General features: G+C 39.6%; 1 protein-coding gene across 13 annotated transcripts in view; it reads right to left on the reverse strand.

Annotated features, from left to right (window-relative positions):
* DLG2 (discs large MAGUK scaffold protein 2) overlaps nucleotides 1-17046 on the reverse strand; it is a 1053560-nt gene that overhangs the window by 871490 nt on the left and 165024 nt on the right. For 2 of the 13 annotated variants that reach the window (XM_074816360.1, XM_074816356.1), the window contains exon 2: nucleotides 12402-12476. The exons of the other annotated variants lie outside the window; for them this stretch is intronic. In XM_074816360.1, coding sequence (XP_074672461.1) covers nucleotides 12402-12476 — 75 coding nt within the window. The remainder of the gene's footprint in view (nucleotides 1-12401; nucleotides 12477-17046) is intronic. 13 annotated transcript variants of the gene reach the window in all.

Below are 17046 nucleotides of genomic sequence, written 5' to 3' on the forward strand. Positions count from 1 at the left end.
GGCTTTGTGATGCATTCCTGTCTGCTAGACTGGCAGGTAGAGAGGGTGTTTCATGGTAACTTGTCCTGCTTAGAGGGTAGCAGTAAGAACAAGTAGCTATTTGTTATTAGCCAGCCTTTCCAATTTTGTGACAGTTGAGGTCTTCTGGCCCCTGTTCAGAAAACAAGATAAATTTGAGGCTTCTGCAGGTGTGACAGTATCTTTAGTCAGTGATGAATAAACAGAAAAAATAAGAACAAAGATATAAAGATCGCAGTAGTAAGCAGCTGAATAAAAGACCGAATAAAAGGCTATGGAACATCTGTTAAAAAAACAACTAACATATACTTTCTATGATTTTCAGCCACGTTATTTTAAAACAAAGATGTTTAAACCACTCTGGATATTGGTAGCTTCAACCTGTATGATGCATAGATTCCTGAAACATTCTCTTTTCTAAAACTAGATTATAAAATATGTTATTATGCCAATGTTTCAGTTTTGCACCCAAAAACTGAACCCCCAAAGCAATAAGCTGTTTTTCCACGTCCTGTCTTGCCCAAAAAAAAAAAAAAAAAAAAAATTGAAATGTCAGGTGCTTTGTAATACAATAAAATAGGTGGTTTTTAATAAGTTTTCCTTTCGTCCTCAGTTTCAAGATAAAAAGGTTCTAATGCTGACCCTGGAAAATTAAATGTGGAATCTGAAATCATATCACATTGTTATGCAGTACTGTACACATTAATAGATTGCAAAGAAATTTAGGAAAGCAGCAAGTATTTGTATATTTATCTTGGCGTAAACCAAGGGAGAGACAGGGTGATTTTCTTAGGGTGTGTTGAGAGCAAGCCAGAACTCAGAAGTTCCTTTGGAAGAATTCCTAGATCCTTTTATCCCAATCCCATTCTGCCTCAGATCAGCCATGACGCTATGCATTTTATGTAAATTCACCAGTAATAAGGAATCAGAAATTAGCTGACAATTCTGTTAATTCCCTATGAACCAGCACACAAAACAACTCACTCTCCCACAAAGCTGTAGTGATTCTGTAGATTATCACTACTAAACAAAGTAAAAATAAAACATAGTATCCAACCTCCATGTCCAAAATACCATTTGGAGGGGGTAAAATAATCAGATGTGAATGAATAAAGATGTCAAGCTTGGTTTAGTAAATAGACCATTTAATAAGCTCCCTTTTCTGGGAGTTTACTGCTTAACAGCAGTTAAGCACATCTAAGAACCCAATAAACATGCAATATGCTAAACTACTATGGTGAATGCTATGAATCCACAAACCTAATACAAATTTTTTCATTTTCAGAGGTCATAAACTGAGGAGACCCTTCTACTTTCACTTCAAAATCAATTTTGTCATTGATTTCACTGAGATTAAAGGTTTTATACAAGGACCTACTGTTAATTGGAAAAGAAATACTGTGAGTAACTTTACAAGAACAGGCCCACAACTTTGTATCAGCCACAATGTAACAACCAATACACAAAAAGCAACAGAAAATAAATGAGAAAATTTGAAAGATCTGCTCATTTTTTATTTTAGAGGATGCTGAGTTTCCACAGAACTGATGTTGCAGAAAGTTAGTGCAATTTGAATTTCATGAAAGATAGCAGAAAAAAATCATTGTTTAAATCACTGCTTAAATCTCTAAAAGCAGTCTTCATGCACATATCTAAAGACGAAGAAAATACATAGCTGATCAGATTATATTCAAGTAGAATAAGCCTATATACCACACTAGAAAACTGATAAGCATGTACCTGATAAGTAAAAACTTTTATACAACAGTTAAGAATTAAGTAAATGCCAAGCTTTTATTATCAAACTAGTTCTTTATTAAAAAAAAAAAAAACCAAAAAAAAAAACAAAAAAACAAATCCAGAAGAGGATCCAAACTTTCAAGGTTTAACCACTTACTAGCAAGAGACAGAATGAGCAACCAAACCCTGCCCTGTTACACTGGTGCAAATCTAGATTTACTTTACATATCTGACAGCAGAATTTTGTTCCACTTAACTAATTCTTATTTTAATGAGTTCCAGTCTATCAAAAGTGCCCATCCATATCCTCAAACTTAAGAAGCCTCTAAACTCTTGATTGCTGGAAGCAGGAAAGATATTCCGAGGGAAATATCACTCTGCACTTGACATCTTACCAAGCTTTATCTCTAACCATCAACCACAGACTTCTATCAGCTGCAGAGCTATAGAGGTCCTTTGGGATTTTTGTTCTATCTGCTATGGCCGGTCTAAAGTTTTATGAACCATCTAAAGAGATTCAGTCTGCTAATGCCAAATGTGACATAAATTGGCTTGTTAGCAAGCAGGCCTGGACTGAGCTTAGAATCAAAGGCTCCACCGTGCAGAGATGCAACAGATCAGGACAGGCAATTTTGTTTTACAGTAAAGGTTCAAATCCACAGAGACTACAGATTCTCAGGTGAGTGATTCACCTGGCTTTGTTACTGAGACTGATCTTTAAATAGCGGGGTTTTGTGTTTCATGCTTTATCTTATCATATTTATGCTGTAGCAGGGCCCGACACAGGACCACGGTGGAGGTTAGAAGAAGTGTGTGACAGCGAATCATTTCCAAATTCTTAAGCGAGGTTTTACATCATAGTGTTTCCTGTAACAACAGATGACTGGGTTCAATCTCCCAAGGTTTATTGCCTGTCCTTTAATCCAGTATTGCCATTCTGCTTCTGTCATGAGATTTAAATATTTCTAGGTGACTATCCAGTGTTAGAAATCACTACTCTCCACTCATCACTGTTTTTTTCTGATTACTTATTCTGCAATGATACACTGTTTAAAAATAGTAAATGTTTATCCAAATAGGAATATCCCTAAGTGCCTCAGAAGTAAGGACATGGCAGGGAAGAAGAAAATGTGCTATTCTGTGGGTGAACAGAGAGCACCAAAATAAGGAAGAGCACTCCCTTACCGCTCCTTCCATCCCCAAAATAATTCAAGACCCAGCCTTCACTCAGGAAATCCCAGACTGGTGACAGCAAACGGAGTTCTACGGCAGTCAGATTAAGAGGCAGGTGGCACAGCAAAAAAGGACAGGAGCTGAACATCAACAGGTTTAGATTAGCTGGAGACCGGGCCAGAGAATTATTTATGCAGCAGAGATCAGTACAACTGGGGTAAGCTCAGAAGCTGGTGCCAGAGGCACAAAGAAGGAGGTACTGAATTTTCTGTATAAAAATACATATACATAGTATGTATTTGTAGGAGGAAAAGCTTCAGCTCTTCTGTGGTTTTGCTTTTTCTTTAATTAAACCGCATCCTATTTTAGATGTTTCCACCATCCCTTATAAACAATTCAGAGGAATACAGAACGTGTAGCCTCTAAATGTGGCTGCCCCTGAAACTCAGCTCTCAGCAAAGACAGTGACAGTAGAGCAGATTGCAGATCTGACGGCTCCTACACACTTTGGTTGTCCCATTGCTCTACAGCTAGAGCACAGCTCACAAACTAAAGGTAAATAATGGAGCAAAGGGAAGGCCCAGACTGCCAAAACAACATATCAAAACCCTTTCCTGAAGTTATTCCATTACATGTGATGGTAAATATTAGTAAAAATGTCTCTGCCCCTTCCACAAAAGATTAACATCCTGTTCTGTCATCCACTGCTCTGTTACAAAGCCCCAAGGTTGTTCCAAGAGCTGACCAGTTGCATGGCACAGTAAAATGGTTTACAAAGATGTTGCATAATGCTTGTCTAATTAGCTCGATCATGGGTTACTTACTTTGGGTGCAGCACTCATTCCAGAACTGACACATTCAGTGTATTTCTACACAATGTAGTCATGTTCTCCACCTCTCTGCTTCTCCCCCGTGTTTGTAAAATGGGATAGCAGCTTTTCCCAGCTTCTTCACAAGGATCTTGTGACAACAAAGTAATACACCAAGATGCTCAGACACAGTAAATTATCCAAGATACGAAGAAGAGATGGGCCTGCTGTGGGTTAGATGGATAGGTACTGTTGGGATGACCAGTAGGATGCATCTGAATCCATAATTAATGCTAAACACTTTCAAACAAATATTTATCCCTGTGACTTCACATAAAATGGTGATACTTGATACAAAAAAGGCAGATGTCCACCCAGAAAAATTCACACAGGGACACTGTCCTGTGGAGATGTATACACAAGCTTCATTCAGACTGCAAGAGCCATCAACAAACAGGGATGAGCTAGCACTTTTGGGTTTTGGCAAGGCTCAGATCCCAGGAAGGGATGATACAACTCAGGTCTGCTTGCATGGACAACTGAAGCTCTAGTTTTCAAACCCCTGAAAACACAAGATATTTAGACCTATAATTCATAGTCTTTCTGTGACACATAACAGTTCATTAATTATGTAGTTTTCAGGCATGTTCCCATTTATATTTCTTGCTTGCTTAGAGCACCCAAAACAAACAAACAAAGCAAACAAATCCTATTTTGCATGACTGTTCCCAACTGTAAAAAAAAGTCCCAAACAGCGGATGAGTATTCTGCAGAGAAGAATAACTTCTATCAGCCTTTGAAGAAGCTTTTTATATTAATTTCTTCAGAAATGCCTGTGCAACACCTTTATGACATATAGGCCGTCCCAGTCCCAGGGCAGGATTCCCACACTCATTTATAGTGATATTGAGTGATACCAACAGAGTCAAAGGGAAGTCCCCCAAGCACTGCATGGGAGACATTCAGAACTTTTCACAAATAAATTCTGGAGAGTGCATTCATAAGATGGCTATTCACAGACATTTATGCGATAAAGACAGACCTTTAGGTTTCTATAGCCCTGTAAGTGTATGACATTACACAGTATGTATGTACTGAATGAATAACAGGACTTGCAATCTAAAAGTACAAATGAAAATGCCACTAAAACATATTTTTTTTCAAGGTATTAAGGAAAAACGGGGTTGGTATAATAGAAGGTTATGTGAGATGCTGTAACATCTCTACAGCTTGGGCAGTGCCCAGATCCAACCCTGTACTCATTTGCATTTTGCCTGGAAGTCAGTGGCAGTTCCACCTATCTACAAAAGGATAGCTATAATGAACTGCTTGTTTGGGGTAGCCTAGAAGGAAAGTCTCATAGCTGAGTCTCTGATGAGGTCACCACTTTGCCACAGAGTTGTGCCACACTGGGAAAATCCCCTGGTGTGGGATACATTTTTGGTTCAGACACCTGTATCAGAATGGGTTGTCAAGGTCTCCTTTATCATTAATCAAGAGAAACACACCCTTCAATAGCCCAATTCATACTTTAAAGACCAGTCTAAAGGTGAACTGTGCCTCAAAAGTGTTTATAGCTCTCCAGTGACATAAGCCCAGACAGATGAATTTCGCTTTCAGCATCTCTATCAAATACTGCCGAACAAGACATAGTTCCTATCCTTTGTCTTGAACAACTGCTTCAGCCACAAGTTTCTTCTACAGATTTCTATAGTGCCAGGCACAACAAGGCTCCTTGCAAACATGCAGTTTCCAGATATCATCATGGCATGAGTTACTGAACCATGAGTTACAGTTCTCTTCCACTTGAGCCCCACTTCATCTGTTGGTTACGTACATATATGCTAATTTATATCATGAACATGTTCGATTTCCTAAAAAAATTAAATCATTGCCTCCTGTTACACTGCAGCACATCTAAGAGAAAAATAATGAAAACAATTTAGCTCACCTTACTGGGGACTGCAAATACTCCTAAGCAGTCATATTAATCATATTTGCGGGTTATTGCAGGGTGTAAATAAAGAGTGGTGCTAACTTTGTTCTTGTGTATATCACCATAAACGCAGAATGTTTGAATTGCTCATGTTTGACCTTAGCATAGAATTTCCCATTTAGGAAAGTGTGTCTTTTGGTTAGCAACATCTTTCAAGCTATGTATATGTTACCAGAAAGTGCTTTTCCTCTGGGAATAATAAATAATAAACACTGTAGAATTTGCATGTGCACACTGTTTTTAAACTTCAGTGACACTGTCAAAATGTTGCCTGACTAAATCAGCACTTAAAACAGATTTTTAAAATAGTGTCCAGAAGAGTAATAAGTTTTGTTTAAATTTTTTTGGTCATAAACCTCATGAGCTGCTATGATTTTAAGTAGTTAAATCTATGTTTGTTTTTCTATGAAAGTTTACCTTTAAGTAATTGTTGTCATAAAGATCAATACCAAGTTTCAGATTAAAGAAAATTTCTATAACCAAGTTAGAAATATTTTGTTCTAAGTTCTGTACTGCTACACTTCAGTGACTGGGACTGCTGTGGAAACATACTGGTGCTCTCCATAAAACAAATAAAGCAATAAAGACAGCAAATATCTTATACATAATATGTGCTTAATGAGATTACTCATTGCAAATAACTCATGTGAAATGTTTCCTGATGATGATGCCAAGTAGCTATGTGGGTCAGTCTGCAGATAATGGTTGTACAGCTTAATGTTTATCATACTATTTTTTTTTAAACGAATTATCACTTTACCTTAAGGGTTTCTGAGCTTGTTCTGCAATTGTGAAACCCCTCCCTTGTTTCACTGGGATCACATGAACTGAAATAGGAGGAAAGATCACATATGTCATAAATTAAGTATATATATATTTCATTGTCAAGGGGCTATTACCATTGTAAAAAAAAAATCTTCTCTCTCCTTTCTTCCCTACTCTTTCATGAAACAGAGGAGTAAATGGCTTCTTTTGCCCTATTTCTCTCGAAATTTGCTCCTGAGCCCTTCTGTTAACACATACTCTGCTACCTCTATCTACCCAAGCATGAAGCGTTTGCTGCCCTGCTGGGATGTGCTGCAATTTGCAGCTAATCCAACACTTCTTTAGACTAGCTGGAACTTTCCCTACTAAATCCATAAATCAGATTACAGGAGAGATGTCGCAACTCTTCAGCACCATGAACTACAGCCAACAACAACAGGAACAGCATGTTTTCCCCAGGGAAGGCTGGGGAGGGGTGGTGCAAATGAGAAGGAAGCATCAGAGAGCTATTAAAGAGGAAGAGGAATTTAAGTGGCTATTTTAAAAAGCAGCTTTGTAGCTGGCAATTGGTGACAGACTCGGTAGTGCAGGGTACAGGCAGACTTTTTAAACTGTAAAGAGGTGGACAGTAAACTGCCTTGAACACTGGGCAAGGAGGAGTACAGGAGACCTTGAAATGAAGAAGACCTGCAGGAATATAGTCATCCAGCAGAAACATGCATGGCATTACTTTAATACGTCCTTTAAAAATAAAGCTCAGTATTAGCACTGAAAATTTTCCATTACCATTAGCACTGAGGTGAAAGACAGAAGAACAGAGCATTGTATTAATAGCTCAGTTTTCAAATATTTCACGTTAGCCACAAAAAACATTCCCCACCACCCAGGTTGTCTGTGGAATTTATTAGCCAACAGGGTTTCAATAGAAAAAGACTTAAAGCTTAGAGAGAGACCTAGAAAAAGGCACTTTCTGGAGTGCAGGGCTATTTGTTTATTTTATAGAGTACATCTACACAGGAGAGGAAGGGCCATCATTACAAGGCACAACACAAAGTCCTGGGAGAGAGCCGAGTCCAGCCAGAGCTAGCCATTTATTTGTTTTGTGTTTAAAGAGAGCAAGACTGATTTCAGAAACCATTCTTCCAGACTCATTGCCTTAAAACAAAGCAGAATATGCATGTTTCAATATGTTTCTTCTTGGCTCCGTTGTACAGAACTAACATGCAGTCATCTTCCAAAAGTATGAATTTCTTTAAAACAACTCCTGTGAAGTGAGTCTGAATAAAAAAACCTTGATTAGTTTGAACCAGGAATCTTTACAGTCTAACACCCAGATCAGGCTAAATTCAGATATTGAGCAGGATATCAGTGCATGCCTGTCCCTCCAGTGCTCCCAATAAACTGGGAAAAAAGAAAGCCAGAGTAACTTTATCCTCTGTACACTGATCTATCCCATGTAAATAGAGCAAAAACATCCTGCACATGTATGCAGGGTTCAAAAAGTGACTTCTGCTCTCCTTGTGTTATCGATATAGGTAAACCCAGGGGCAGAACAACTGAGGTCTCAGCTGCCAAGCAGGCTGGCAGCCAAAACTTGCACTAAATTTCCACAGAATGTAGCCCTTATGTAAAGTTGCAGCCCATGAGCTATCAAAGCATGCACAGCTGCTACATTTCCCCTGTGAGGACCCTCGCTTAGGCTTCCCTACCCTTAAAGTCACTGTCCCCTTCTTCACATGGAGGGGACAGCTGATGCTGCATGAGGTTCTGTTTAGGGCACGCACCAAATCTTGCCCTAGGGCATGCCTTTTGTGCCCACACACCCTCTACCACTCTCTCCTGCTGCTTCTCAGTGGCAGATGACTCCCCAAAAGGGAATCTTTCAGTGGAAGGGGACTAGGACAGTGGGCCAAGGAGCTCTGCTGAGACTGTAGCAGGGAAAAGTAGAGGGATCCTATTGATGCTGCAGGGTTAGATAAGGTGAATGTTTGTGCTGAATGCCAAACTCAAGAAAAGCTCTCAACAGGGCCAGAAGAAAAGACAACCCCAAATGTTTCTGCAACACAGGTGCATCCTGTGATACTTCATTATCTTTGCATAATGGATCTAGCTAGCAAGCAACCCCAGTGATAGGAAGGTTTAGTATGCTAAAGAGCAGTACAGTGAACTCCTTTTGGAGTATTTTATAATCAAACACTACAAATCCTTCGGAAGACATGACTAAAAGTGCAAGTTCAGACAAAGCCACCCTTAGGTAATTCCCTTGATTAAAACTCTCAGACTTAAAATGAATCTAATTAAGGACATTGTGAAAGCACAGAAAGGCAGTGTTCACTTATGCCCTCTTTTGCAGATGGTGAGTTGCCAAACAGAATTGAGGATCTTAATTGCAAGAATCATCAGCAAATTCAAGAAGGATGGTAAATTAGGGACTGCAAAAGTCAGACTGTTACATAACAGCAATGCTGCCAGATCTCCTGGTTCTTGCATTAGATGGGAAAGGCACTCCCAAGAGAGGACACAGTGCTTTTTATAAAAACTGCTGAAAAAGGACAGAAAAACCTAGCCAAGACTCATGCCATCCTGAGTGACACAGCCAGCAAAATTGATGAAAGGGGATAGCCATTCTACCAGGTTTTTTTCCTTCATGATTTGACACTGTTCCCCATACCACTGTTGAGAGCCATCTAAACACACACTACGGTTATCTAATGGAGTTGTCACAACTGGCCAGATCTCTGCTTTTTTTTTTTTTCTGATCTTTCATGCCTTTCATAGCAGGTAATATGCTTTGATGTGTCACTGGAAATTTTAATTTCATTAATCAGCTTTCTATCAAAATGCTGACATTTCACAGATATTCTTCTCTGATAAAAGCAAGGCAGTTAAAAAATACTTTTGAAATCAGATGGTGAAAACCATTGACCACCTAAAAGTTCATTTCTGTCTGATTTAATTTTCCCCAACTGCCTGCATTAGTCTACCAATAAAAGAAATCTACTGAAATATGGTAGAAAATGCTTATAAATATCTGATAAAGATAAGGTAGACAGAAACATCTGTTTGGCTGCATAGAAAATGGTTTGATAGAAAAGAAGTAGGAGGTACTTGAGAATCACAATTTATTTGTGGGGTAGCACTGAGCTCCTTCACTCCATTCAACTTTTATAATCAAGCAATATATAGATGGAAGCAAGATCCAAACCAGCAATTACCTCAAGGACCACAGGTTGTGCTCTACAATCAAAAAAATAGCAACTGAGTGAATGGTTGAACTGTATTCTGATAGTAAGTTGAGGTTTTTTTCAAAGACTCATAGAATAGTTTGGGTTGGAAAAGACCTTTAAAGATCATCTAGTCCAACCCCACTCTGCCGTGGGCAGGGACATCTTTCACTAGATCAGGTTGCTCAAAGCCCCTTTGAACACTTTCAGGGATGGGGCATCCACAACTTCTCTGGGCAACCTGTTCCAGTGTCTCAGCACTGTCATAATAAAGAATTTCTTCCTTGTTTCCAACCTAAACCTATCGTCTTTCAGCTTAACATCATTATCCCTTGTTCTATTACAACAGGCCCTATTAAAAAGTCTGTCCCCATCTTTCTTACAAGCTCTCTTTAAGTATTGAAAGGCTCCCTGGACCCTTCTCTTCTTCAGGCTGAACACCCCCAACTCTCTCAGCCTGTCCTCACAGGGGAGGTGCTCCAGTCCTCTCATCATCTTCGTGGCCTCCTCTGGACCCACTCAAGAAGGTCCATGTCCTTCTTATATTGGGGTACCCAGAGCTGGACACAGCACTGCGGGGGGGGGGGTCTCACTAGAACAGAGTAGAGGGGGAGAATCACATCCCTTGACTTCATGGCCACACTTCTGATGCAACCCAGGAATACGGTTGCCTTTCTGGACTGCAAGAGCACATTGCTGGCTCATGTACAATTTTTTATCCACCAGTATCCCCAAATCCTTCTCCACAGGGCTGCTCTCAATCCACTCATCCCACAGTCTGTACTGATACTGGTGATTCAACCCATGTACAGGATCTTGCACTTGGCCTTGTTGAACTTCATGAGGTTTGCACAGGCCCACTCCTCAAGCCTGTCAAGGTCCCTCTGGATGGCACTTCCCTTCCCTTCAGGTATCAACACCACCACTCAGCCTGGTGTTATCTGCAAATTTGCTGAGGGTGCACTCAATCCTACTGTCTATGTTGTTGATTAAGATATTAACTAGCATATGCCCCTGAACAAGTTTCCACTAAAACAGTTTAAAAATAACACTTCTTGGAGTTATCTGATCTTAGACCTCTTCTAGTGCTAACACATTTTGTGTGACAATTCAAAAATTTGCAAGATAGCAGGTGTATAGATATTACCTATAAATGCACACCTATCTGGTGTAACAAGAGACAAACAAAGAATACTCGAGCTAAATGTTTTTATTTTTAATGGTTTAAGAAACAAATATCCTAAAAGATACCCAAAGCATTTAAAGCCACTATGTGAAAAGTCAGGTCTTGGTGTTAGTGGAAATAATTGAGTGCAACTGCTCCTGACTTACTACAAATGCCCAGTACACTTCCATTTCTCAAAGCACCACACTACTATACTTGTGCTTATGGTGCAACCCTCTTAATATAAACAAAAACCAACAAGACCACATCACAAAGTCGATCCAAAGCCTTTGAGAATGGAAACTAATAACTAGGAAGAGTTACTAATCAGTTACTGGGCTAGATCCTCACCTGGTAAAAAACTGTTTAGCTCAACTGTTCAATCGATACTTCTAAGTGGGTCCATTTTAATACAGATCAACAATGATATAATTAATTTTAACATATTATGAGGACAACCAAAATCACAGGGTTTACAATCACTTGCAAGATTAGCAGGAGACTGAGGAAGAAAGAAAACTTGAATTTGTTTCTCATTCATTTACTCATAAAAGGTGACAAGTTGATAGCTGTGGACCAGCATCATGCTGTGGTACAGGACCAATGAAAATGTCAGCTAAATCCTGCCAACTCCTCAACCGAGATAAATCATCATAGCTCTATTAGTTAGCCCTCTAACTTCCAGCATCCAAGGATTTGGCTCTATCTACAATGTATGTTCAGACAAGATATAAATCAATGAAGTGTCAACTTGACCACAGTTTCTTTTTTCTCTTCCAATATTACTGTGTCTTTGATAGTTAAAAGCAGATCTCACTAAAGTCATGTAATTGGCAGGAGGAGGAAAGCATTTACAAAGGCCATTTCCTATAAAACCAGCAGACAAGTTCACTCACTGCCCATCATCTCAAAAGTTGTTGCTACCTACACTGGTCAAATTTCCCCACTTATTAGTCTATAAAGCACTTGGAATCATCAGTCTTTTTTTCTTCCATGAGAATGTGGAAACAAAAAGATGCATCTCCCTTTCCTTGGGTCACTACCTGTGTCTCAGGACAGCCTGGTGCTCTAAACATCAGCTGTTTCTGGCAGAACCCGCAAGAGCTTATGAAAGAATGACCACAAACTGTGCCCATGACCAGGCAAAATTAGCAGGCTCCCAGTCATCACACTCAGCTGGAGCCCAGAGTTAATAACAATCAACAGTAACTCCACACTCCTCTGAGCTGGACACCAACAACCACTATACCATGCTTGCCACTGATCCCCATTGCTCCATATGGAATGAATTAAATTCCCAAAGGGCCTGAACTTCTGAAAAAGCCCTGCTAAGCTACTACCCAACATTTCAACATCTCAGGCTTCCCAAGGAGTTTGATCTGGCCTTAGGACTTGTGTCTGTTCTTTCTCAAATGCACTGAATATGGAAATTTTACCCGACAGGGCTGCTCCAAACACAGAGACTTACCATTCAGTCTCTCAAATCTGTGTATTAAAAGTCTCAAACTTACGGTAGAGTGCTGAATGGGTATCCAGGCAGGTGTTTCGACTGAGCATTTGTGGGATGGGCATCTGCCATGGCTCTGCTGCAAATAAGTGAAAATGGCATTATACATAACACAGTATGTGCTGCAGTCGCTAGGCACAATGGACTCCATTCCAGATGGAGCATCTAGGAGTTTGCTAGTGTGCATTACACCTCACAAAGTCATTTTCCACTGTCATGTAGGAAAAATAATCTGCAGTTCGCAGGACCAAAAAGGCCTCAACAGTTATCCATTAATTTTTGCTTTGAAGTTCTCAGTTACATGGGTGAACATATCCTTCATCCACTCTGAACCCCAAGCATGTGCCATCTGGCTTTCCTCCACACTGGAACATTCAGAGAACAACAGCGGAGCTTAGGCAGTAGGTAGAGATTGGCTTTTTCCCCCTTATTTCACGACAGGCTGCATTTTTCCATTATGTCCTCTTTGAACCAGTGATAGCTGCAGCCTGAACCACCCCAGGCCTATTTTCCAGGAGGAGTAAGTCTGTCCCAAATGTTTAGGGTGTGTTTCTTTGCTGAGCAGAACGCTCTGCTTGCTCCCCAGATTGGCCTCTAGAGGACATGGAGCAAGTACCCAAGACTCCTGCAGTTCCCTGAAACTTTTCAGAACCAAAAGAGTGAGGGGTTAATTTAAAGTCTAGTGTTCCACATGGCAGTGCAAGATGCAACCATCAGGCCTTCGGGCTGATCTTCCTGTAATTTCCCTTGCAGTGATTCAATTACATTTTAGCAAAGGTTTGGAGCCCATCAGAACAAATTGCACAGCAGATTGGGTCAGAGTCCCTGAAGAAAAGTTCAGAATAAATTCTGGTGTCTGCCACCATTACTCTCAGCATTTCACATAAGAGTCAAACTATTATTTAGCTCCTTGAGTTGGAGGACTCTTGTAATCATGTGTGTTCCTGCTGGAAATAATGTGGGAAAAAAAGCTTCCTTCCTTTTTTTGTCATTTAAACCAGATATACCACAAGCAACCTTACATGTAAGCCACATTACACCTTTCTTTTCCCCATGCTGAGAGCAAAGGAGAGCAACTTCAGCAAACACTGACAATAAGGCTTCACATGATTTACAATTTTGAGTCTGATTTAAGAACATTAACTAACATGTTTTGTTCTTTATCTCCAAAAAAGTAAACATTTGTAAAGCATTGCAATACTAAATACTTTTACAAGTTAAAAAAAAAAAAAAAAAAAAAAAAAAGGAAAAACTGTGCTTATCAGTTTCAGCTTTACATTCCCCAAACCTTAAAAACTGGTTATCTTTTATAGTTTCACTTAGACAACTTTAAGGAATATTCAGAAAAACAGTAGCAAGCAAGAAGCGTTGTACCTTTAGATGAAAGTTTAGAAAGTCTTGCTTAGAAGGATTTGAAAAAGTCACTGCTACCATGACAGCAATATCCTGTGTGTTATCTCCTCTAAGGAAGGGATGAATGCAACAGCAAACTATGTAATCCTATCAAAATAATAAAACTATAAATGAATTTTGATCAAAAGACTGCATGAAATATTGGTAATTATTTTTTCCTTTTTTTAACAATTGTATGTCTTCAGCCTTTAATCCAAAGCAAGATAAAGGCAAGAAAATTAGTAATTTGCTTTGGTCAGGAAACATTTTTCTGATTGAAAAGCCTGATCTTACAAACTCAGGTAACCATGTAACATGTTTGTCAGGAGACTCCTCACAAAGACTCCTCATATTCTTAAAGAGGATGCATCTGCAAAATAAAAGCTCCAGATCTCATAGAAGGAGGGGCTAATACTCTGCAAGTGTTCTTGACTTTAAGTTTTATACCAAAATTGTCCCAAGGCCTGGAATCACATGACACATGCTGCATATTCAAAGGCCAGAAAGACAGAGGTAACTGGGAATTGCTTGTAGGCAGCAGTTCTCCAGAGATCCCAATTTTTCAGCACGAGTGCTGGGCTGATCGTGCATCTGGGCTGTAAGGCAACCTGCAGAGTTTGGCCTTTCACAGCTGGGTATTTGAATTATGGTGATGAAAACATGACATTGCACTGGTATTGTCTGAGAAATGCATGTAGTTCAAAGGCTAGGACTGAACACTTTTCTCCTACATCTTTTTGGGGATTTGGAGTTGGATTTTTTTTTTTAATTACAGATGACATCTTATTTGAATGATCACTACTTTTTGTATTGTTGTGTAAAAAGCAATGCTTTTCATACCTTTCATATCTTACACCTTCACCTAGCTGAAACAGTTCTAAGAAATAAGGTTGTATATCAGCTGCTGGTAATGCTTTTCTTCATGGAAGTGCTCCTTTTTTTTTTTTTTTAAAATCAGCCAAAAGCTCCAACACGTCACACCTAGAGACACCAACTAAAAAAAATTACCCAAAAGGTCAACACTACAAAAAGTATTCTGCAAGAATAGGCAATACAAGTAAGCATAGGAATATATTGAGAATTATTTGAGGGCTGTAGAAGGAATTGATTCCATTTGATTAGTACTACTAACATTTTCTCCAGCTTAGAAGCTTTGTGAAAATAAGGATGATAGACCCTGGTCCACCACTACACTAGAAAGTTTAAAATCTGAAAAGTGATGAAAATCCATAATTTGAAATCGTTTTTCTTCAGGCAGCCTTCAAGGGAGGACAGAATTATCTGTAGTCTGCTTTTCATGTTTACTAATATCTGTATGGAAAAAGAATATCTCTTGCCTTGCTGTTTGGGAGAAAACGTTCCAATAAAAGAGTTCTCCGTCTGAAATGGAAACAGAGAGGCTGTTTCTCCATAGCTTATGAATGAGTGATTTCCACAGTCTTCGTTTACTCCCTTTCTTTGAGGTTACACGGCCTCCTGCACTAAGCTTCACCCTTGAGCCAGCTCCAATGTGGTGATAGACACAGCTATCTAGGCGTAGGCTTTATCACAGCTTCATGCAATCAGAGCCTTCAAAATATGCAATAAGATCTTCAGCTTGTGTAATTTTTATATAAAGAGACCTTAGAACACAAAAGAATAATTCCATTCTCATTGCTGAATTCAGCATCAGTCACAGCTTTTTTCCTGGGTTGATGCTTTAAATCCTTGATAAATTGCATAGCAATAATAGAGTCAGGAAGCAATGAAGTGATGACCAAAGTCAGATAGAGATGCTAACCTCCTAGTCAGAGACAGTGCAATTCCTTCTCTGGAGGCACTGTTACATGTAATTCCCAAATGAATAGGTTTATCAAGCATCCAGAAATGCAGACCTCATAGATAACCAGGAGACAGAAAAGCACTACCTTCTGAAGCCAAAACCAGGCTGCAAGACCTTCAGAGTCTTTGCACATCTACCTCCTAGCATACAATCTTTAAGCAAGCTCCTTTCCTACATGCTTTTCTCAGTCAGGTGTTGAAATAACTCACTGTTATTAGCACTGGTTAGAAACATCAGTAAACTGTGTCTTGCAGATACATGACTACAATGCAGAGTGATAGCATCAGTGCCCACTGCAGTGGGAAATATTGCACATTGAATATTGAATTGGAAGGTGAGAGCTTTGTGGCGCTGCATGAGAGGTTTCAGGGGACAGATACAGTTGCACATCAGCAAGCTCTGGGTAAGATTTCAAAGAATTCCTCTTTTGTGTTGTGTGATCAACCATTGTGACTGCTAAGGGTATTTGGAGGACTTTCAGAGCAAGTACGTATAGCTTATTGCCACTTTCTCATAGGCAGGGAGAGATTACATATATATCATCAATACCAAGTTTGGACGGCCAAATATTGCCTAATGTGTCTGTGGCTGGAGATATTTTTGGAAGCAGATCTTAGCTCTGCAGGAAGATGTAAAAAAATCCAGAGAGGATATCTAGGAATATTTTATCTGCTAAAGGTTCAGTGCTCACTGAACTGCAGCACTCTAAGATCTGACTTAATATTCTTTCTCAGAGAAGACATTGGTGATCAGAGTCAAAAGCAGTCACAGGTGAGATTCCATTTGTATCCACTAGAACAGCCAAGAATATGACTTGCAAATTATATATAGGTCCTTGAGTGAGGTCTCCAGTAGCAAAAGAGTCGGCTGAAGTCAAACCCAGTGGAACATACTTAGCTACTCCTACATATCCTTGCAAATTATCTTCTCTGATGCGGGTGATTGATTTCTGGAGAAATGAAAATTGTAGATCTCAACTAGAGGCCTCAGACTGGGTAAAATATAATCATATACTAGGCCATACCCCTGACCTAATGATTCACTCATAAATAACTATTCCCTTCTCCTTGACTGGACACATCCTCTCATTTTTCAGAAGTCTTGCATCAGGTGAAGGGAGACAGAAGGAAATTTGCATGGTAGTAGCAAACAGATTAAAACACAAAAGAAATGCATGTTTATGTTGAGGATGCATGCCAGGAGACACATCTTTTCTGCTTTTAGTGGCCTATTGGACATCGCAAAGAATCCATTCGGTCAGCTCCAGCTGTGTGAAATGCATAAAAATGCAGCTCACTGTGGCACTAGGAAATGATCTTCCCACCTTCACCCAGGCCCTCCGAATACTAGAGGAGGGACCTGCTAAGGGTGTATAGCTTGCTATCATTAGACAGCACTATCATTAACTGAGTCAGGATAAGGCGCTCTTGTTTTC

This window comes from Strix aluco, chromosome 2, assembly GCF_031877795.1.
Source record: "Strix aluco isolate bStrAlu1 chromosome 2, bStrAlu1.hap1, whole genome shotgun sequence".
NCBI classification, from domain to species: Eukaryota; Metazoa; Chordata; class Aves; order Strigiformes; family Strigidae; genus Strix; species Strix aluco.